We start from the raw sequence: 23,470 nt of genomic DNA on the forward strand, positions 1-23,470 counted from the left end.
AAATGGTAATATGTTGATACTTCTTGCATAATTTTAGTATAAAGATGCATATGAGTTGGTAATGGAACATTGGACACTTATGAATTCTATAGATGTATGAATTGAGACATGAACCTAGCCAAGGTAGAAAACATGGTGACATGGTGACATTGTGACAAATGATTGAAATAATACCTTGTGACATTGAATACTAGTAAATGGAACACTTTATGTGTTGTGACATTAGTGGACATGGCATCCTCATGGTTGTGGATTGGATCATACTCACCTATAGTCTTATGTTTGAGGGCGGTCGCTCTCCCTTGAGCGATGAGCTCCGGAGTAGTCATCACTGGGTCGTAGCGAGTATCTCCCCAGAAGACGGTCCCGTTGGGTTGTAGCGAGTATTTCCCCGAAAGTAGGGATTTGGTTGGTGAGTTTTGGGGCTAAATCTACGAGTTAGCCAAAAGGATTGGGTATCGATAATAGCAATTGGCATGCATCATGAGCATCATATATATGTGGGTTTATTATTCTTGTTCAGGCATAGTAACTGTATTGGATTAGAAATGGCTATCTATCTATCTGTTCTCTTTACTTATGCCTGGTTAGATATAGTGGGAAAGTCGGCGGGTTCGGTGGCCAAACCCACTGAAAACTTCTTGTAGTTCTCACCACACCATTTTACAGATCCGGGCCTGAGCGAGACGGTGAAGGATCGCGGCAAAGGCACAGCGCCCTAGGTAGCGGACACCCGTGCATTAGTGGCACTCATGTTTCATCTTTTGGTTTATGATGAAAAGTGTAGTATAATGGAAATGTATAAATGATGTAAATGGCACATGTTTTGAGGATATGTGATGTACTTGGAAAGAAAAAGGATGTAAATTACAGTATGCTTGTATTTGGTTAAATGTAATCAATATACATGTGTGGATGTGAAAATAGTAGTAGTTCTTTCACTTGTTGGTTGTTGCTTACCCTCGTGCAAGCCATGTATATCTATATTTTCGTTTGCGCAAATTGTTATACATGTTGATATTTGTGTGGAGCCTTAGGCGGACAGGGGAGGTGCTGTCCGTTTGACGTCTGAAGGCGTATCCGAACCGACCAAATTGGCTGTCGCGGGGCGTGACATATTTAATATGTTAAAAAAAAAATAGAATTGTTCTACTTTAGACATTAATTTTGTATCACTAATTAAAAAAAATTATAATGTTGGTAAATATTTAAATTTAATATATTCAATATGTTTAACAAAATTATGAATTCGTCTTAGATATTAATTTTATATTACTAATTTGAAAAAATTGAATGCGGGCAAATATTTAAATTAAACATGTTTAATATGTTTAAAAAAATTTAAAATTTTTTCTAATTTATATATTAATTCTTTATTACTATTTAAAAATTTAATGTGGATAATTGATTAGAAATATAGGGTATAATTCAAATTTATTCATAGAATAAAATTGTATTGACAAAATTAATTAAAATTTTAATAGTAAGATTGATCTATTAAAATAATAAGATCATGTATTGTAATTCAAAATATAAGTTGAAAATAAAATAAATTTGAATTTTAGAAGCTAAAAAGTATATAGAAACCTTTAATAAATCTAAATAGTTTAGTTCAATTTAAACTTACCAATAAATAAATTTAGACTGTATAATTTAAATTTTAAGTTTATAATAAATTTTCACCATAGAGTTTTACTAGAGTAAACAAAATTAGAAATATAGATAAATTAAATAAATTTATATTGAATAGATCTAAGCTATGTGTATATTTTATCAATTTGAGCAGTCTAATTAATTTGATTTATTAAATTGATTTTGACTTTTACCTTAAAATTTTTTAGTTTTTAGTCGATTTTTTAAATTTTAGTTCCTTACCTTTTGGTTTATAATCAGCTTCTTAACTTTTATTATTCATTTTAATTAAATTAGTATCCTTGACTTAAAAACTAGATTGAACCGATTGATTCAATTGATCAGACACCTAATCTATAAAGCATCTGAGTTCAACCTATTGAACTGAATAAGTCTAAGACAATCTAGAACCGTTAAAGATAATAAACATTTTAAACAGAATGACATTTTAATCATTAGAGTTAATAAATATTTTAAACATAATTTTAAAAATAAAAATTAAAAAGATTAAGATTACTGGTTAGAAAAAAAATATGGTTAGGAATTTGAATTCGAACCCGACTAACAATCGCAAAACTATTTCCAAACACGACGGATTTCAAAATTCAATATCCAAACCCGAAACTGACCAATTTCCTGAAACCCAAAACAAAAGCCAAACCCGAAGACCGAAACCCAAAACAATTATTTTTCTTTACCATATTTCAATATATTTTATATTAAATTTAAAATTTTAAAATATAAATTCGAATATAATATTAAACTTTATATAGGATTTGGGTCGGATTCAAGGTGGGTATAGATAAAATCTATAGTTGGTCCACAAAATAAATTTTAATACATAGTAGTTTCTTAAAATTAAACTCATTTGCAATATTAAACAATTAAACAAAGAGAAAAAAAAAAATTATCTTTTAGGATGATGTTGTCAAATAATTTGAAACTTTCCTTACATGAAATATCGAAATAAAAGAGGAAAGATAGAGAGAAAAAGAAAACAAGGAGAGAATAAAAATTTTGCTAATATAGTAGAGATAAAATTACAAAATTATCTATGTATTAAAAGACAAAAATACCCTTTTTTGAGGTATCTGGTAACCAGCATCTCTTCCAATGTAACCTGCTATTACGGGTTACAATATAAAAAAAATTAAATCTGAGTTATTGAATAGGAGTGAATGAATGGTAGCGAGTATAGAAGCACAACTACTCTAAAAAGTTTGTAAGAACCTAATTTATTAAATGTATTTTATAATATTAAAAGTTATACATAAAAATTTTAAATTTTACACATTAACTTTTTACAAATTAGAAGACCGCAAGTCCCGCGTCCAACACCGGTCGGACACCGACGCGGCTCCCGTGCAACATTCAAAAGGGTGGGCTGCGTGGCCTCTCTGCCTTCTTCTTAATTTTTGGCGGTTGGCCAGGGGTAGCTCGCAAATCAACCTGTTGGTTTAGTTTTCTATCCAACGGACTGGGACGTACAAAGTTGACCTTCTCCATATAATACCATTCCTAATTGCAGATGCTATATTTATATTAATGGAGTTAGATGTATATACTTTGAACAAATCAAATAATAATATTTATCTTCAGGGAACTGGAATGGACCTTCACCTACCGCTTGGGATAGACTCGTCATTTAGTTCAAAAACACGCATGTATGCACATCTCACAAATCGACACTATCAATCATTCATCCTCCTTAATTAAGTAGTATGAACTATTTTTCAGGCAATTGATATTTAAAAATCACTCTAATTTCCTTATTTATACATATAGCAAAATCATCCGAATGAAAAATCTGTAGAAAATTGAATCATAAGTAATATGTATATATACCCATAAAAGAATTATTATATATGTATATATATCCTGAATTTTTTTTCTTCGAAAGAAAAAAAATCAGGGAATGTGGTATTGCTTAGAAGACTTGAGCCCCTTTGTGAAATTGAAGTAGGTCAACGCGTCCGTCCATCTGGCGTTGTCTATGAGATGGTGCACGGCGATGGTCTCCGGCACGAAGTCGTGGCGGAAGCATGTGGCCGGCGACGTGCCTCGGTAGTCGTACATGGCCGGGGCGTTGTCGAACCTGTTGCTGGCCCGGCCCGCCATGTTCAGCCACCTCCCCGTCCACATATCCTCTGGCCCGGTGGTATCCTCCCGCGCCGTCTCGGATGTGGCGATCCACTCCACCAGGTCCCACGACAAGATGTACCCCATCCCCGACATGAACGGCGGGAAGGGGAAGAAGTTCTCCTTGTCGCATGGCATCTGGAGCCCGTAGTACACATCGCTCCTAGGTTTGTCCCTCAACGATTCAATCAGGCTGGGCAGCCGGAAGAACGCATCGTCGTCCGTTTTCATGACGTAGTCGTACTTGGCGTCGCCGTCGAATAGCGTCGGGAGGCTGGAGAAGTAATTGTAGGTCTTGCCGTTGTCCATGTTCTCGGTGCAGTTGAGAATGATGATATCGTCATAGCACATGATTTCGAGGGCGACAAAGACCGCCTGCTCCTCGGTCGAGAGGTTGCAGAAGACGAAGCGGACGTCGACATGGGCGGCGAAGTTGTTGTCGGACTGCTGAAGGCTGTAGACCATGCGGAGGAGGTGCCGGCGCTCATAGTACTCCGGGCGGGTTATGATGCCGACGAGGAGCCGAAATTCAGGCTGTACGGGGGCAGCGGAGATGCCGCCGGCCGAAGATGATGAGCTGCCGCAGGAGGTGAAGGTCAACGGGAGGCCGAAATCGCGAGGGTAGAAGACGACGGTTGCTAGGGCAAACAAAGCTAGAGGAAGGGCGAGGAGAGCGATGCAAGAGGGAGATTGTTTCCAGGCGAACATTTTCGGTTTTTCTCTCACGTTAACGATTGTTGGGTGAAGCTGGAGAAACTGTCCGATTCCCCGTGTACATGTATATATTTGAGATGGGACTAATTGGAACATGTCAATAATTAAAACATATAATATTGTTTTCTTCGTTCATAATTAATAATAATGAACTTGGTCTAATAGATTAGCTGGGCAAGTGACTACGACGTGCATGGCAGCCATTGATGAGGGACCTATTAAGAAATTGAGGTCGGTTGTGAGTGTTCTTGGAAATTTAAATTTATAAAATTTTTATTAGAAGCATGCTTATATATGCGTGTAATACCCGAAGTTAATTTGGACGATAAACAGAAAATGGTGGAGAAAACTGAATCTCGGCATTGCCGTGTGGAATTCCGAAATTTGGAAAGAATTTCGGATTCTAAAGCGTTCCAGCGAAAGACATGTACAATTCTTATAGATTAGGAAATCACGGTATGGTATATTTGCTAATTGTTAGTAAATAATATGAGAACTTATATTTAAATGTTACACATGAATCGAGTTAGGAAAAGGATTCGGTTAATATTAATATAACCAACTTGTGGGTTAATGGATAATCCAATCTTATTAGGATTTCGATTAGTATTAGGCTTAAGATTTTCTCATTATAAATATATATCATATGACATATTAAAAAATATAATACAAGAGAAATAAAAAGCCCTAATCGTCAATCCTCTCCTCCACAATTAATCCATCAGTTTCAATATTCAAAAAGTTGCTAGTAAATCTAGAAAATTCATTCATCTACCTCAAATCGATACAAGAGTTAATAAGAGTTAATTCGTGATTGGATCACGGATCGAAGCAGTCGTTTAATTCGATCAAGGGCGTGATTTTGTGTGGACGCGAGTAGAAGCCGGGCGCATGCGCGGCTAAGCGAGGACAAATAATTTTTACCTACAATTGCCGACTTTCAGCGATCTCGACCCATGCTAGGTGAAAAACTAGATCCTATTTGATTAGATCGATCAATTAGATCAAGTATTAATGATTTAAAGCAAAACACGAGATGATCTTAGGTTTTAAAATTTTTATTTGTGTTATTTTCTTTCACTGCGGACACATGATTTTCTTACAGTATTAATAGTGCAACCTACTCTTAGATCGGAACTAAGAAGATGCTCGTAGTTAAACTCATTGAGCACTTATCCTATGCCTTCGGATGGCATTAAAAGGTATGAAAACTTGAAGTTGCTAGAATGAAGAAGATACTGGAGAGTTGTGGCACAATGCTTGATGTCACAAAAAGTGAAGATCGAGCATCGACTTCCAAATAGCAAATTGGGAAGGCTGTCTTTTCCCATTTGGAGATGGGAGGAATTACCATGAAATTTGGTATTGGATTGTCTCACTCTCAAGCTAGACATGATGTTATTTGGGTAATTATGAATAGGTTAGCTAAGTCAGCGCATTTCACTTTTATTCACACTATTTGATCAAGGGAAAGACTCGCATAAGTATATCTTGGCGAAATTGTGCCACTTTATGGAGTGTTTAACTCTATTGTTTTGAAGAAGCCTCCACGGAACACTTGCTACACGATTGGATTTTCGCACTGCCTTTCACCCGTAAAGTGACGGCCACTTAAAGCGCACCATTTGAATTTTTGGAAGATGTGCTTCAAATATGCATCTTGGATTTCTAAGGTGGAGGACACCATTTGAAGCCTCCTTGGAAAAGAAATGTAGATCACCCCTACATAGGAGTGATGTGGATAAAAAGCTAATTCTAGATCCCAACATACTTGGAAAAGTGAGAAGCTAGGTTTGACCTGCTCGTGAATGATTGATTTCAACACGAAATTGACAGAAGAGTTATGTGGATAAACGTCGATGAGAAATGAAACTTCAAGCATAAGACCAAGCCTTCTTCAATGCAACACCCGACAAACAGAATCAAGAAGTTTGGTGTACGAGGAATATAAGTGTAGTGTCACACTCCGAGACCCGCCACTTTTGTCGGATTCGGGGGCGCCAACAGACCGCCGAACGGACAGAATTTTTCCTGTCCGCCCACGACATCACAATCAATACAATTGAAGATGTTCCAATTAGGAATAGAATTTATACACAGATTGCATAGGGAAGGCATCATATCTTAGATGTATGCCCTAAAAGTGAACCAAGCCGACACATGTATTCTTTTTAGGACAAATTTGTATTTGATTTTAAAATATTATGAATAAATTTGGATTGTTATTTTCATTCATGTTGTATATGTGTCCATAAATTGTCCAAAAAATTAATAAGATGATATATATTTTCAAAAGTTGAGAATTTGAGACATGTGTCATTGATGGTTAATTCCTAAATGCTCCCGATCGATGGATCATCACGGGGATGGTGATTGATCTGGTGAGATTGGTATATAGGTCGCTTTCCTTTTTAGGTAGACAAGTCTCGAGTCTCGAGTAAATTACATGGTGATTGATCTGGTGAGATTGGTATACTAGAGGTTGTTAGAAAACAAGGGTACCGAGCGTGACCAACGTGAGAAGTCACTTGGATGTCTATTTACTCGTCAGTTACTTACTCAATATTGCAGTAGTGTGACTGGCCCTTTGACCTGCGGAGCCTCGGCTATTCATAATGAGGTTACTATAGTTTGACTATATATACACTTGGTCCCTAGCCATTCGGTTCCTTGCGGTGCATGTTGGCTGCAGTAGGTTTATTGTAGGAATAGAGTGTGCACTTATATGGAATCTATCTCCCTTGGTAGATAGGGGCGTTAGTCCTATGTGATTTATGAGACCGAGTTTAGAAGACCTTGGCCAGGCAAGAGTTAATAGCGGAAAGGGGTTTCGTTATTAGAAACTCGAGTCGATTACCTTGACGAGTTATTCCATTACTTCTGTTTAGTCGGGACTCATGATAAAAGAATTGTATCACACGGTAACTGCACCAAGAGGTTCAGTATTCTATTTTACTTGAATGCCACTACATGCTGCTAGGTGTCACTGGTAGATTGTGATACTCATGAGAATTATCTAGATGATCGATAATTCTCATTGGGCTCAGTTGGAATAGTTCTGATCCACTGAAAGGAGTTTTAGTGATATTGTTGATAGTGATCAAAATATATCTCATTACTAGATGGAATAAAACTTATGGGGTCACACACATAAGAGGTTGTAACTGATCGGATAGCCAGATCATGATTTTTGAATCGTTGGAGGACCTAATTGTCAATATGTTGATAATTGGACTAATTTGTAGTTGTTACAAATTAGTGGTATTAAAGTATAAATGTTATAAGAGAGGATTACTAATAGTTAGTAAATTATGAGAGGACTTATATGCAAATGTTGTATTATTAATTTGATATGATCAAACTAAGATAAAGTTCAAGTTGAATCAAATTACGATTTGATCGATCTAACTAGTTAAGGAAATGATAAATTTAAATCTAGATTTGTACTTATCTTTAATGGTCACTATATTATTAACAAGAGGATTATATGCCTCTATATAATATATGAGAGTTTTTAGAAAACTCTAGCCTTCATCTCTTTTCTCCTCTCTCTTCCATCTTCTAGCAAGTAGGACGTCCTTTGCAAGGGAGATAGCACTCCGGTAGACGCGTGTGCGGTTTCAAGAGAATTTAATTTCATGATCATCAAATTGAGGTGAAGATCTTCCCACGCAAAAGTAAAGATTGGATCTTGCTTTTCTCCTTTAATCTTAAAGAACATAGGGATTCTAATTGCGTGGTTTTGAGATCAGATCTCAAGAATTTTCAAAATCAAATTTGTTTGATTTTATTTCTGCAGCTTTTTTACCGTATGCAATTTTCTAACACTGGTATCAGAGCCATCATCATGTTTTTCAATATTAAAATTATAAATTTGGGTATTTTAAACCGTTCTTCGTCAGTTGAACCATTTATAGATCGTTTTTGGCTAATTCAAAAAATTGTAAAGTGATCATATTGTTTAATCTGCAGTTTCTAGTAATATATATATATATATNTGGATCTAAGAAGTGGATTTGGACTTGAGCCACACAGTCGGAATCAGATTCTTAGGGTCATAAATTACAAGCACACACACGTCATTGGTTTGATCGTCTTCAACTATTTGATCCGACCCGGAGCTACAATTTGATCCGATCCTATCAACATCTTGATCCGACCGCCATCAACTGCTCATCTTGATCAAGTCTTTGCGTACTTCTCGGCTAGCAAGTGATCAACCAATGATGTGCAACCATACAATATATAACCCAACAATAAAGATAAAGTAAAAATTAATTACATTTGATAACTTTTATCTCTAACCTATTGAGACACGCAGGTCTCCATATAAATCTGTTTGTGCACGTAGGCACCCAAAATAACCATCCCTAATACAGAGTCCTTAATTTAAACAAATTTAAAATTACAGGATTCTGCATACACATTATACATCACATATCAAAAAAAAATAAATAGGTCTATATCCATGATCATCACCGATATGTATCTCATATATCATATCCATAATAATTAATTTTGGGTATTCTAATTAACCGTTAACCAATGATTTGAAAAATAATAGTGATTAACTCACTAAAATCAATCAATCTTATTGATCGTTTATAATCTTGATCAAAAACTTAATCTTCAAACATAATAACTTGATCTCATCAAGATATAAATTTGATCTAATCAAATTAGATCCCATTTTTTATTTTTATTTTAAATCGATCGAATCAAATTAAAAAATAAAAAAAAATTTGCACATCTGTACAGCTGCTATAATAGCGCTCATACAGACTAGTAGCGTCCGTACGGATGCTATATATATATATATATATATATATATATATATATGAGTCCGGCTACTATACTTTTATGAGTATAGAGCCTCTTGTACTCATAAGTTTTTGCCCGTTAGATCTACCCTTTAATCATTTTCACCCGTTAGATTATACTATTCAACCAACCACCCACTCAACCCTAGGGGGCCCACTATCAACCTAACCGTAACCACTTTCATCATAACCGCATATTTTTTCATCTAAACGGCTAAAAACTTATGAGTACAAAGGGCTGTATACTCATATAAGTATAGTAGCCCCAGCCTATATATATATATATATATATATATTGCTGTAGCATCCGTACGGACGCTACTAGTCTGTATGAGCGCTATTATAGCAGCTGTACAGATGTGCAAATTTTTTTTTATTTTTTAATTTGATTCGATCGATTTAAAATAAAAATAAAAAATGGGATCTAATTTGATTAGATCAAATTTATATCTTGATGAGATCAAGTTATTATGTTTGAAGATTAAGTTTTTGATCAAGATTATAAACGATCAATAAGATTGATTGATTTTAGTGAGTTAATCACTATTATTTTTCAAATCATTGGTTAACGGTTAATTAGAATACCCAAAATTAATTATTATGGATATGATATATGAGATACATATCGGTGATGATCATGGATATAGACCTATTTATTTTTTTTTGATATGTGATGTATAATGTGTATGCAGAATCCTGTAATTTTAAATTTGTTTAAATTAAGGACTCTGTATTAGGGATGGTTATTTTGGGTGCCTACGTGCACAAACAGATTTATATGGAGACCTGCGTGTCTCAATAGGTTAGAGATAAAAGTTATCAAATGTAATTAATTTTTACTTTATCTTTATTGTTGGGTTATATATTGTATGGTTGCACATCATTGGTTGATCACTTGCTAGCCGAGAAGTACGCAAAGACTTGATCAAGATGAGCAGTTGATGGCGGTCGGATCAAGATGTTGATAGGATCGGATCAAATTGTAGCTCCGGGTCGGATCAAATAGTTGAAGACGATCAAACCAATGACGTGTGTGTGCTTGTAATTTATGACCCTAAGAATCTGATTCCGACTGTGTGGCTCAAGTCCAAATCCACTTCTTAGATCCATGATCATCACCAGTTATATTATACTTTCATGTGCGGATTGTTTTTATTTGCATTAGATGTAAATAAATAAAATAAAATTTGAGACCTAAATTTTAATCTCCTCACAAATATTAAGTCGAGCGGTTTTCGGTGTTGTAAAAGTGCAGGCGTTTTTCTGGTGTTGATTGGCACGGCTTGTTATAGTGGTCAATTGCTTCGGGAAGGTGCAGTCACTTTATTAGCATGAGATGCTGCGGAGTAAAGATGGGGTTGGGCCCAATAATTGTTAGGTGCGGGACCCAATGACGGCTTTGCTTACGCGTTTGAATGGCGGGTCTGACTTAACTAAGGAATGGGGCCAATAACTGTTAGGTGAGGCCTATAGGACCTAGAGATCGATCATTGCAATTTGTTTGAGAAGCATTGGACAAGAATTGTCCACTTATCGGTTTGCATATCACCAATAACTGTTAAGTAAGGTGGTACGTTATACTAGTGGGACTGCAGTATCTATTTGAAACCTTTTATCGCGTTGGGTTTTCGTTTCTCTACCCGAGGAGTGTAAGAGACTCGAGAAAATAGTGGGAGGCTAAAATTTATTTTTAAAATTCCTAAAACAAAATTTTCAAAACAAATATAAATATCTAATTTGAATCTTTACTCTCTGCAAAGCAAATATCTGCTTCCAATCGTTTCTCTCATATTCTCGACACAAAACCATTAACTGGAACTAATTATAAAGATTGACTAAGGAACTTAAAAATAGTTTTCAGTTTCGAAAAGCTCAGTTATATTCTCGATCAAGACCCCCTCATGTTGCCAAATCATCCAATAACTAACCGAAAAGCAGTCTGTTCATGATCATTGTTTGACAATGATCAAAGACCTCAAGGAGCTTTATAAGCTCGGCATCAAAATAGATAAGGAATACAAAGTTGATCTGATCCTGCAATTCCTTCCTGTATCATATGGATAGTTTATTGTAAACTACCATATGAATAAAATTAACTGCACCAATGCGGAGTTATTGAACATGTTGGTAACAACAGAGAGGACTTTGAAAAGTTCAAAGGGCTCGATTCTTATAGTGGAGCAGGCTTCCTCTTCCAAAATAACGTCTAATTGGAAGAAAAAATTCATGAAGAAACAAAAGACGAAAAACAAGCCTAAGAGGGAAGCTCCTAAGAAAAAGGCCATTGACAAAGAAAAATATTTACATTGCAATGTTGACGGTTATTGGAAGAAGAATTGTCCTGTCTACCTGGAGAGTCTAAAGAATTAGAGGAATGACACACCTTCGGAAGGTATGTCAGATTTGCTCATAATAGAAACTAACCTTACGGTTTCCTCTACTTCTAGTTGAGTTATAAATTCTAATTTTAGTACTTTTTGTACTTCAATGTAGAATCTAAAGAAAAGTAGAGGGCTTAGGAAAGGTGAAGTGACCCTCCGGGTAGACAACGGGGTAAGAGTTGTTGCTGTGGCTGCTGGCACCTATCCTTTGCGATTACCGTCAGGACATATTTTATCAAAGACTGTTATTACATATGTCTTGCACTACAACAAAATTAGATTATAGGAATACATTTTTAGGGCACTTTGGTGCAAATTCCCTATCTGTATCCATTTTTTTTTTTTCAAAAGAATCTACTTAGGTCCAAATATAAAGTCTAACCCAAAAAATAATAAAAAATATTACACTTATTCAACCCACTGTACCCAACCCACCAGGCCCAATTACAAAAAAAATAGAAAATAGAAGAAAAGAAAAAAGCTTCTCTCTCCCTTTTCCCATCACTCAACTCCTCAAAACCCTAGACGAAGAGTCCCTCCGATCACCATCTCCATGAGCCCCTCCCACCTCTCCCTCCGCGACCCTCTCTAACTCTGCGAGACAATGGGTAACGATCGATGTCGAATGCCCTCTCTTCTCTCTGAATTCGCTTCTCGAACCATCTTCATGCCCGATCTCGCCGATTTAGGGTTTGATTCGATGAAGAGAATGCACAATGGATCTTTTGATCCCTTCGATGGAGTAGAGACCTAGAAATCAGTTCCTCTTTCGGAAGTTTTGTTGTTCCTATTTTGTTATAGTTGGTTGTCTTCTCGATTAATCATTCCACTAGTGCGATGCTTAGGGGTAAAACGTAGAATAGGTACTTTTTTTTTGGTGATAAATCTCATATGCAACTACATGAACAGTGGATATTAAGTGTGTTTGAAATCCTAAATTCGTACTTTTAGTATTATGTTGGTAGAATTCATACATGGGTAAATGACAAGTGGAGATTAATGTTTATCTTATTTTTCTTATTCCTGTGTTTTTCTTTTAAAAAAATGAGTATAATTTATCTCCTATGCTCGGTTTATACTAGATTCTTCATACCTTTTACTCGTGCCAATTTCCACTTCCTAGGAATGTAAGTAGGCTTACTCTATCAGATGAACTCTTTATAAAAAGAGTTCGCATTTAATTTTTTGAAAAAAATATTCATATTTGCGATAATCATACATATGTACATGTATTTTGAAATAATTTTCTAACTTGCTCAGAATTCACTAAAATGGAGGGCTTCCATTTTTGCTGCAGAGATGAGTTGTTTAGGTGATTTCAGTATAGTACTTCTCATAACACTAATCAATCTACAATTTATTGAGCCACACTATTCCCTATATAAGGTCTTTTTTAAGTTTTCGATCAGATTGCTGTGGAATTTTAGTTCTTTGCTATGTGATCATGTATAATGCTTTTAAAACTAAACTAGTCATTTGGCCCTAGCCTTCAAATAACAGTACTCATCACTTCCTTCTATTGGAGAAATATAATGTCTATACACATCGGGGTTGAATCTTCACTATCTGCTGATTTGGCTGTAATGGAAATCTGAACTTTTCAATATAAACCCATTTGAAATTTGTCACAAGGGTGTGCAGTAGGTTTCTTCTTGCATAGCTTTGGATTCCTATTCTGCGAACGTCAAATTTTTCATGTATAGAAGAGGGTTGATTTTAGTTGTTCATCATACAGAATATTTTACTCTTCTTTTAACTGTTATCTTTAGTGGATTTCATATGTAACATTTTGATTTTCTATTAATAGTCATGTTTTGTGCCTTGTTGTGATAATAGTGGCTAATTGAGCCACTACTCTGCTCTTTCAGATTTAATGACTTAATTTTTTCTGTATTAGCATTTTACTTCAGTGGGTTGTAGCTTTAGTGGAAGTGAGGCCAAATTTTCTCTTAGGAGAAATTGAGAAGCTCCTTCTTGAGGATATATATCAGGTAAAATTTTTTTAGGCATATGTTTATTACACTAATTATAGCGTAGCCACTCTTTTTCTTTTTTTTCTTTTTTTTTTTTTAATTCCGTCACTCTATTTCTCCTTTTGGACTCTTTTTTATCTGGTGGCATTCCTAGCACACTTCTAACTATTAAATTTGTGCGTCATTTAGATTGAGTAGCTTGTCTATGACACTAAAGGATAATTGTCATCTTGTTCCGTGGATTGTTGATCACTTGCTACCTTTCTATATTGAGTTATTATTAATTGTACAATTGTTTAAAGTATAATGATATCAGTGGCTTTATATGTTGGTTTATCCTACATCATAGACATATAATTGTTCTAGTTTAGATAAATTAAAATACATCAGAGAGGTGATTATTTGGAATTGCTTTTTTTTTCTGGTCCAGTAATACCTTCCTTTTAACTGTGAAGTTTTGCAACTTTTTTCCTTTCTTTTTTTTTTCCCTTTCTATTGGCAGGGAGAAAGGTGCACTCTATTTAAGAGATTTGCAAGAGATTTGGGAGAAAATCTAGTTTTTGGAAAACTAGGGTTTGTTTTGGGGTTTTTCAATTTTGAGCTTTTGGGATGAAATTGATGAGTGTAGAACACTCTTATAGGTTTGGATTTGAAGCTTTTTAGTGTCAATTTGGACTTTGGACAAGTTCTACTTGATCAAAGGTAATATTCACCTATTTTGTGCTTGATTTTTGATGAATTTCGTGGTTAGCTTTTTAGAAGCTTGTAGAAGACTTGTGGACAACTTCATTTGGTGAAACGAACAAGTTCAGATGTGATTCGGTGGGTTTGATCTCACCAAAATGGGTGAACTCCCTCTATGTCTCTATCACGCCCCGGGGTCCCTTTTTAGTTTCAAAACACAGCGGAAGGGTCTAAATTTTTGTTGTTGCTGGCACTGGTTGTGCCTCGTTGATTGCGTACTTATAGAATTTAAAATCCTGGGTAAATTCTTGTACGCAATCTATATTGAGCCTTGGGCGGACAGGGGAGGTCCTGTCCGTTCGGTGTCCGTCCGGCGCGCCCGAACCATACCAAATTGGTAGGGGTTTCGGGGCCGGGGCGTGACATAGATAGCTTTCAACTTAACTACTGTAAATCAAAACTTGTAAGCCCAAAGCCTTTCATGTATGTAATTATATTAATCTAGAGTTGCAATTTTATGTAAAGTGATTTATAGTAGTTTTACGGTTATTTATAGTGCTCTGATACCTGTTGGATGTTAGTTTATACTCTAAAAATGATTTTGTGGATGAATCTGGGACTAGAATTACTTTGCTACTATTCTGCTTTGTTGACGCTCTATTCGGATAAGGGAAACTCTATCCGTTTAGCGGGTTTGTTGACGTTCCAGTGGGCTTTTGCTGTGGAATCACGGCGTGACAAAAGCTTTGGGCAAAGGTGAGTTTTTGAGATTTGAAATTAGGGTTTTGGATTTAAACCTTATAAAATGAATTTTTAAACCTTAGGCTAATCTAGACTACAAATTGTAGAGATTAGCAAATGAAATTGGGTTTTGCCATAGATTTTGAAAAATCCTAGGTTGAAAGAGAGATTCTCTTGTGGAGGATTTTTAAAATATTTTAATCCTTTATTACTCTAATTGAGAGTTAGGAAATCAAGTTGTCACGCTCCAAGACTGCCAATTTGGTCGGTTCGGGCACGTCGAGCAGACGCCGAGCGGACAAAAGCTCCCCTGTCCGCCCAAGGCTAAACCAACAAGATCAAGTACAAGAATTGCCCAGGATAAATTCAAACATGTACTAAATCAAGCAAGCAACGATATGAGCACCACAAGTGCTATACAAGTAAGAGCAAGAATCACAAGTGGTATACAAGTGAATAAAAGAGAGAGATAAATCTAGCTATTACAACCATTCAACATTCATTTTTAATTACATTTCCATCTCCCAAAATGTAAATACAAGTTCATGATCATGATACATAAATAGCTCCCAAAATACATCATAAGTCTCTAGTACACGAGGGTACTCTAATGCAAAATAGGAAAGCTACTAGCTAATCTAGGGAGCTAAGCCCTTGCCGCGGTCCTCGCCCGACGTACTCGTACTCGGTCCTGCATTAGAGTGGGGTGAGAACTATATAAATATAGTTCTCAGTGGATTCGGCTGCCGACTCCGCCGATCTCCCCACTAGGTCCAAATAGGCACAAGTAGATATAGATAGATAGGTATTGGAATTGAAATTCAACTACAAGTATAACATGAATCCTACTATCATGCTATTGTGCCTGAATCAGATAGTAAATGAATGCATGAGATATATATAGAGATGATGTCAACTATCATGCTACTATGTTAAACAATTATGCTATTCATAAGTTCACCCAATCATTTGGCTTACCCGAAGGTTCGCCCTCGACTCACAGTGCAATCCCATAGAAAATGAGACCCTCCCGCTCACAAACGCGAGACCGTCTGCGGGACAAGTACGTTAGTCCCTCACGTGAAGGCTCCGGAGCTCACTACTTGGGTGGAGCGACCACACCAAGTGACAACAGACTATGTGAGTATGATCCAATCCTTGCCAACTGAGGATACCCTACCAACTAGAGCTATTCAACAAGACGGGACTCAACTATTCCTAATGTTCATGTTTAAGTGTTCCAACTACACTAAGTTAACATGCAACTTGCCATAACTTGGGAAATTCACCTATCCCTAAGTTCATAACGACAAAGTATTTCTTCTACACTATTTTCGAATGCCACTCGTCATCTATGTCATTTAACATTGTTTAAATGCCACTCGTTATATTCTCGGCTATAAACACTAAGTTCTTCACTTGTTTAGCATCATAGGATATCAATTGCCAAGACCCAATCCCTTACAAATCCACTATAGGATGTGTCCATCTCACATTATGTTATCCACTAGAAAATACAAGCAAGGAATTGAATTGCAATAAGCTACTATCCTACTATGCATTACAATATGAATATGCAAGGTTACAATGCAACTAAGACATAGAAAGCAGTTCGGTTGCTTCGGGATGACACCCCCCACCTCTAGGTGATGCCACGAGTCCACGAGTCCGATCCCGTGATTTTTAGAAGCCTACGCCGCGTGCTGCAGCAATCTGTACCAACACCAGTCTTTCTGCAAATATCTTCGCATGGGATCGTCGGATTGCCGAACCGACTTCGCCAATGCGTCGGAAAACCTATCAACTAGGTTTGTACACCCTCAATTTAGATAAAACCCTAATATTTTCAAAAGCCCTCTTTTTGGATGCCCTAGAATCTCATACTTGCAAAATGCCACTGTTGATGCCAAAATTGAAATTAACATGCCAACCTAACCCACGTATGAGCCAATAAGAACATGTGGTACACCAGGAGTCAGCAATAAGGCGCCTGAAGATTTTAGGCGGAAACGGTTGAGAAGTGGGGCGTAAGTTCCATGAGAAGTGGGCGTAATTTCCACGATGGGGCGTAACTTTCATGAAGAGTGGGCGTAACTTCCAAGATCATGGTTACAACCACTCCCCCCCACTACTTTCAACCAACCAATAATGTGGGTTGATATTACTATAAATAGTAATTTCGAAGCCTACAATAGGGGTCTTTCTCCCCCGTGAACGAGAACACCATCTTTATTTCCTCTGCAATTTTATCGCTTTTCTAGGAGTAGTTTACATGTAATCTTTTACTTTCCTGCATTTACTATTTTTCTAGTAGTAGCTTTTAAGTTAGATCTTTGGAGTCTGTATGCCCCACGGGCACACTCTGTTGCAAACTAAATTTTCAGAGTCTGTATGTCTCACGGGCACACTCTGTTGTAAACTAAATTTTCAGAGTTTGTATGCCCTTCGGGCACACTCTGTTTTATTAAAATATAGAGGCATTCGGCTCTTTCAGCCGACCAGTCACTGTGTATTTCATCCATTCGGCTCTTTCAGCCGATACTAGTCACTGTGTATTCCATCTATTCGGCTCTTCGGCCGACCCAAGTCTTTGAGCAGTCCGTACATTCGACTTATCCACCTGAATCGATTCAAAAGTAGAGGTTTTTGAACTCGGCTGATCCGATCCCTCGTCCACTGAATCGCTTGATCAATCGAAGGGCGCAAACTTCGAGGGTCACTATTCACAGTCGTTTCGCATCCCGACGCGCTTTCCGAGGAAGATCTTTGACCGGGTCCGGGATTAGAGAAATCGGCTACCAACAATTTTTGGCACGCCCGGTGGGACTCGTTCAGGTATTCTCAATCTAGACTTTGTCCTATGGCTGACGATAATGCTATGAACCTCCGAATAGAGCCATTCCCAGGCCTTCAGGGAATGACCAAGCTAATAGCGCTGAAAATGCGAATGAGAATCAGGCGGTACTACCTGTTGGAGGAGAGACTAGTGAACAGTCGGCTCATCAAGAGCCGAGTCTGACTCAGGCACTCGGCGAGATGACCCGAGTCCTGCAAACTGTAGATCAAAATATCCATCAAAGTGCCGCTCGACTAAACGCAGTGCTGGCCGCCATCACGGCCTACAATGAAAATATTGTTCGAATCAGACAGTTATTTATCCCAAATGAGCAACCTTACGGGAGGCAACAGGGGCCCCTAAATGCGTCGGTGCAACAAAATTTCGTCAAGCCGGCAGTCTCACAGGCGCAATCGCAAATGGCACCTTTCCATGCTACTTATAGGCCGACGAATATAAACGCCGGCCCGCAGTCAGAGATGGCATCGGGTTTACCTTCTTTACTAGCTTACCAGCCCCAAAACGTGGGCGTAAGGGCTGAGGGGCAGGCTTCGAATATGCAAGGAGTTAACCCTATTATACCGAATTTCGGTCTACCACAAGGACCGAATGTAGTTGTAACAATATGAATTCTCAAAATCCGAGAGTTGCACTTCGTCCAGAATTGACTAATGGTCAAGTTGGTAAGCTTTAGAAAAGTTAAGGATGCACGAAACCCAATAAGTGCATTGGAGTGGAGTCCGCGAGAGCGAGGATACAAAATCTGCATCTTTGGCAGATTTGCTCTCGGGGACCGGTCTCTGGCTGGAGAGACCGGTCCAATCAGCTGAAGGTTGCAGGGTTGCTGAGGCAACCGGTCCCTGGCAGCAGGGGGACCGGTCCCCGCAGGTGACACCAGTGAGAAGAGCCAAAAATTAGCTAAGTCCCGCAAGATGAGCTCTCGGGGACCGGTCTCTGGTGGGCGGACCCGTCTCCGGGGGACCGGTCTCTCAGGGAGAGACCGGTTCCCGAACGCGTGGAATCGGGGAAGGTCCTTTGGGACCGGTCCCATGTCAGGGAGACCGGTCCCTCCGCGCGGGTTTTGCCCAGTGAAAGCCAGTTGAGAGATAGAAAGTTGAGGGGCTTCTTAGCATTTTGTTACAATATGAGAGGGGATTAAGAGAGGGTTTCTCTCTCTCTTTCTCTCACTCCCTCACTCTCCCTCACTGCTCTCTCTCTCTCTCTCTCTCTCTCTCCGATCGTGGAAGAAGAAAAAGGGGAAGAAGAGAAGAAGGAAAAGAAAGAAAGGAAAAGAGAAGAAGAAAAAAAAGGAGAAGATGGAGGAGAAGAGGAGGATCATCATCACCATCATCCTCTTCATCTTCCTCTCACCATTGGAGCAAGCTTAAAGAGGTAAGCTTGGTGCCCTCTCATGGTAGATCCTTAGAGATAGGTTTTTGATCTCTAAAAATGGATGGAATGGAACCCTAGCATGCTATCAAGATGGTTTTTTCCCATTTCATAGATTGATTTGGTGGATTTTGTAGTAGTAGCATCTAGGGCATCCAAAATGGGGTTTTGTGATTTGGGAGGGTTTGATCTCATTTGACCCTCTGTTAACCTAATTGGTAGGTAACGAAACGCGTTGGCGAAGACGGTTTGAGCATTCGTCGAGCCGTTACAAAGATATTAAAGAAACGGACGTTGAAGCTTCGTTTCCGCCTGGAGGGCCGAGGCGACGTCGTAAAGTCATAAAAATGGACTTGTGGCACCGTGGCCCATAACCGAAGACTTATAATTTTCGGAGCTGCGAAGCGGAGCACGGTTGAGGCGCAATTGCAGTGTCGGGCCCAAACGGGTGCCGAGTGCCGCAAGAGGCCGATTGCAAGTATCGACAAGCAATCGGAAAGCTAGCTAAGGTGGGTTGTGCTTACCGAAGCGACTAGGTCGCCTTTATGTCTAAGCAAGTAATCATGTTGATGCATGTAGACAAGAACTAGTAATGCATGATGAATGATAATGCATAGAGTAAAATGCTAAGTAGAAAGCATGATGAATGTGACATTAAAATGCTAAGTAGCAAGCAAGATGAACATGACATGTAAATAATGCTAGCTAAAGTAAAGAATGCATGTTAATAATAATGCATAGATGAAGATGCTAAGTAGATAGCATGACAAGTAAAGAATGCATAATCGGCATAGTGGAAAATGCTAGGAGAATATGCATGTAAACAAGATGGTAACTCTAGTTTGAGTAGAGTTGATTGACATGAGATACTCGATTGGACAACTAGGATGTCAAGTAGATCGAGTGACACCTAACCTAGTGTTAAAGAACATAGGTTGAATAAGTAAACCTAGAGTCGAACAATCTAGGTGTGTGGCATCGAACCTAGTGTTAACAAACATAGGTCGATCTAGTAAACCTAGAAGTGAAAATCTAGGTAAAGATGACGAGAGCCTAGAGATTGTATCTAGGTTATGTGACATGAACATAGAACCTAGAGTGTTGGAACCTAGATTGTTGAGCATAGTGGTAACAACCACTAGGATGAGCTAGGTCGACAGCATAGGGTTGGCTATGGACCCTCGACCTGTGGAAAGTGGATTCCGGAATCCCAGGACTTGTGATGACCCTAGTACAAGGCTAGGGCGTGTGTGCGATGATTTCACCGCCGAGCTTGATATCGAGGGAGGATTGGGGGCGATCACATGGAGATCACCGCCCGGCGCTTGAACCATTGTCGTGGCATTTGTGCGACGATTTCGCCGCTAGATGGTTAAGCCAATTGAGGATCAGACCGCCAGGATAGACTGAATCCATGCTGGGTAAGAACGATGCGGGTGCCTCCAGGTCTGAGTCTGACATGGACCGTTGTTGGGTGAGGTACGACACGTTCGCCGCCAGACGGTATGTCATGCCTCGAGCTCACGCTGGGTAAGAGCAACGTGATCGCTGCCAGATGGCTAAGTCAAGCGACTCGAGCCATGTTCAGCGTGTGCGACGACTTCGCCGCTATGAGGTTGAGTCAGAGAGAGCGGTAGGCTGATGAGCAGCCAGTGCGCGGACTATCCGCGGATGATTGACTCGAAGCCGAGTCGGGTCGTTAGCTTGATAGAGGTAGTAGAAACCCTATGAGCTAGTGACAGAGGCAAGAGCTAAGGTAATAGAGACCTTAGAAGCCAAATGGATTGAGTTGAGCACCTAAGGTAGTAAAGGCCTTAGAGTAAAGATATGAGCTAAGAGTAGCCAAGTAAATGTAGAATCCATTGATCTACGAGCTGTTGCATAGAGTTGCATGATTTTCATATCGCATATCGTGAGGCATGGCATGTATTTCAATTGAATATATATCTGTTGTATATTGTTTGAACTAACATGTTGCAGTGCCTCCTCGGACCTAATGGTCGAGCTTTTCCCTTGGGTGGCCGTACCCACTGGGAACCATGGAGTTTGTTCTCACCCCACGTTGTTTCGGGGTGTTTTCAGATACACACGTGAGCGGTGCAGCGGCGCGAGGCAAGGGCGTAGCTCCGTAGATAGCGCCCTACCACAGAGACTGAGATAGCAGTACCCTGAGACAGTCTAGCTTAGGGGACTAGAAGACAAGGAAAACATAAATGTATCAAACTTGTAATAGCGTAGATTGTATTCGGAAGTCTATTGTAAAAGAAAAAGAATCAGTGATGTAAGATATGTATGAAAAGGAATGCTTGTAATAGCAAGTAGTTTATGTATTTGATACTTCCTTATGCAATCTTGATTGTTATCAGTTCCTGGTTGGAACATTCTGAAAGTTTTGGGGTAGCCCAGGGATCTATCTAGATTGTATCTAGATGGGGGGTGAATAGGTGTAAAAGCCGAAAATCACAAATCTCAATGCGTTAACAGTAAATGCGGAAAAATAAAAATCACATCGAGATTTACATGGAAAAATCCAACTAGGAGTAAAAAATCACGGGACCAACACGCGATAACAATCCATTAAGAATAAAAGATTACAAGGTGATTTACCGATTCCACGGACTCAAACCTCTCTTTTATCTTCTCCGGATCTCGCGCACACCAACGGGTTGTCCACGCCCCACGTCCGAATCCACGAACGCCACATCCTAAATCCACGATACGTCCACACTTCGAATCCACGAAGCCTTGATCATGCCAAATCCATGACGCTCACTCGAATCCACGAGCACACTCCGTCAGGAGCAAGAATACCAAGATTGATGATGATTTATTGCTTAGCCAATCATTAAAGAACCGTAGAAGATGTTTCTAAGCAATAGCCAGATCAATTCCCCATAAAGAACGAGAAATTTTGAGTTACACGAATTGATCCGATAGAAACTTGTTGTTCGAGAGAAAAAAGAATGCACCCAACAAGTTTCTAGGGTTTCAAAAAGATATTCTATCTTTCGCTATCTTTTAGAAACACCCCTACATCTTATTTATAGGTTTAGAAGACTTAGAAACCGACTAGGATTGCAAAAACTCAATTTTAAAAACTTATGTCGTCCTCAGGGACCGGTCCTCTCGAGAAGACTAGTCTTTGGGAGACCGGTCCCTCGTTGCGTGCCTGAAAACGCAGGCTTCGGGAACCGGTCTCTCATGCCATAGACCAGTCCCTCGCTGCGTGACAGAAAGTCCCATGTTCGGGAACCGGTCTTCCTTTCGAGAGACCGGTTGCCTCAACATCCCACGCAGTGAGGACCCTCGGGGATCGGTCTCTCAACTCTGGGGACCGGTCCCAGTACATTGAAAAACTTAGTTTGTCCAGATTTATATTTTAAAAACCATCCTAAGTCTTCCAAACACTTTTAAACATTTATAAATCATCATCAATGATATTTAAACTTACCAAGCATTGTGCATTCATGTTTTGAGTCTTCGAGTCTTCGATCTTCATCTCTTCTTCTTCAAACATTCAAGACTCCGACTAACTTCACGAAATATGCTAACATAAAATCCGTAACAATCTCCCCCTTTGGCAATTTTGTGACAAAACTAAAAAGTACATCAAAACACTAACAACGCTCAACTCTCCAAACAAAAATGAAATTCATTGCCATCACCAAAACAATGAACTTCTTGCGTGAAAAATCCAAAAAAAATACAAAATTACAATTTTGCAACTCCTAAACAAACTCTATGACTTAAACACAGGGAGTCTTGAAGTTTTCGAGAATCTGCAGAAAGAATACAAAGAATATTTTCTCCTCGAACAAAGTTAGTAAAAAAAAAATTAACATCTCTCCCCCTTTGTTAATGAAAATTTCTCCCCCTTTGTTCATACATCTAATATGATCAATAAAAATTCACATGAAAATTTTAAAATCTCTTCTATCTCTCCCCCTTTTTGTCAAAAATTGTCAAAAACAAGTACCAAAAATAGAGAGAGTACCAATAATGTTAGTGCATGAATAGAATAAATTCACATAGACTTTCAAAAGAACCAGAAAGGAGCACTTTGAAGAACTGTGGCCTCTTCGGATTGTTGCTGCTCTTTCCAAAAGCCATTAACCCTTCTATTTTCTTTTTCTTTTTTTTTTCCATTTTTATCGTCGAGAA

At 38.5% G+C, this 23,470-nt stretch overlaps 1 protein-coding gene and 2 long non-coding RNA genes across 4 annotated transcripts; 2 read left to right on the forward strand and 1 right to left on the reverse strand.

Annotated features, from left to right (window-relative positions):
* Window positions 3,274-4,479, reverse strand: LOC109722594 (beta-1,3-galactosyltransferase pvg3-like). The gene has a single exon (XM_020250690.1). The coding sequence runs from the start codon at window positions 4,477-4,479 to the stop codon at window positions 3,541-3,543; it is 939 nt and encodes a 312-aa protein (XP_020106279.1). The 3' UTR covers window positions 3,274-3,540.
* LOC109722330 lies at window positions 12,121-15,027 on the forward strand. Of its 2 annotated transcripts, none has more exons than XR_002219448.1 (3): window positions 12,121-12,294; window positions 13,584-13,677; window positions 14,162-14,477. It is a non-coding gene; the product is annotated as an uncharacterized LOC109722330 (long non-coding RNA). The 2 variants fall into 2 exon arrangements; XR_002219449.1 differs by having other exon boundaries at window positions 12,124-12,294; window positions 14,411-15,027.
* LOC109722331 lies at window positions 15,030-15,661 on the forward strand. Its single transcript, XR_002219450.1, has 2 exons — window positions 15,030-15,099; window positions 15,313-15,661. It is a non-coding gene; the product is annotated as an uncharacterized LOC109722331 (long non-coding RNA).

Source organism: Ananas comosus, linkage group 16 (assembly GCF_001540865.1).
Source record: "Ananas comosus cultivar F153 linkage group 16, ASM154086v1, whole genome shotgun sequence".
Lineage (NCBI taxonomy): Eukaryota > Viridiplantae > Streptophyta > Magnoliopsida > Poales > Bromeliaceae > Ananas > Ananas comosus.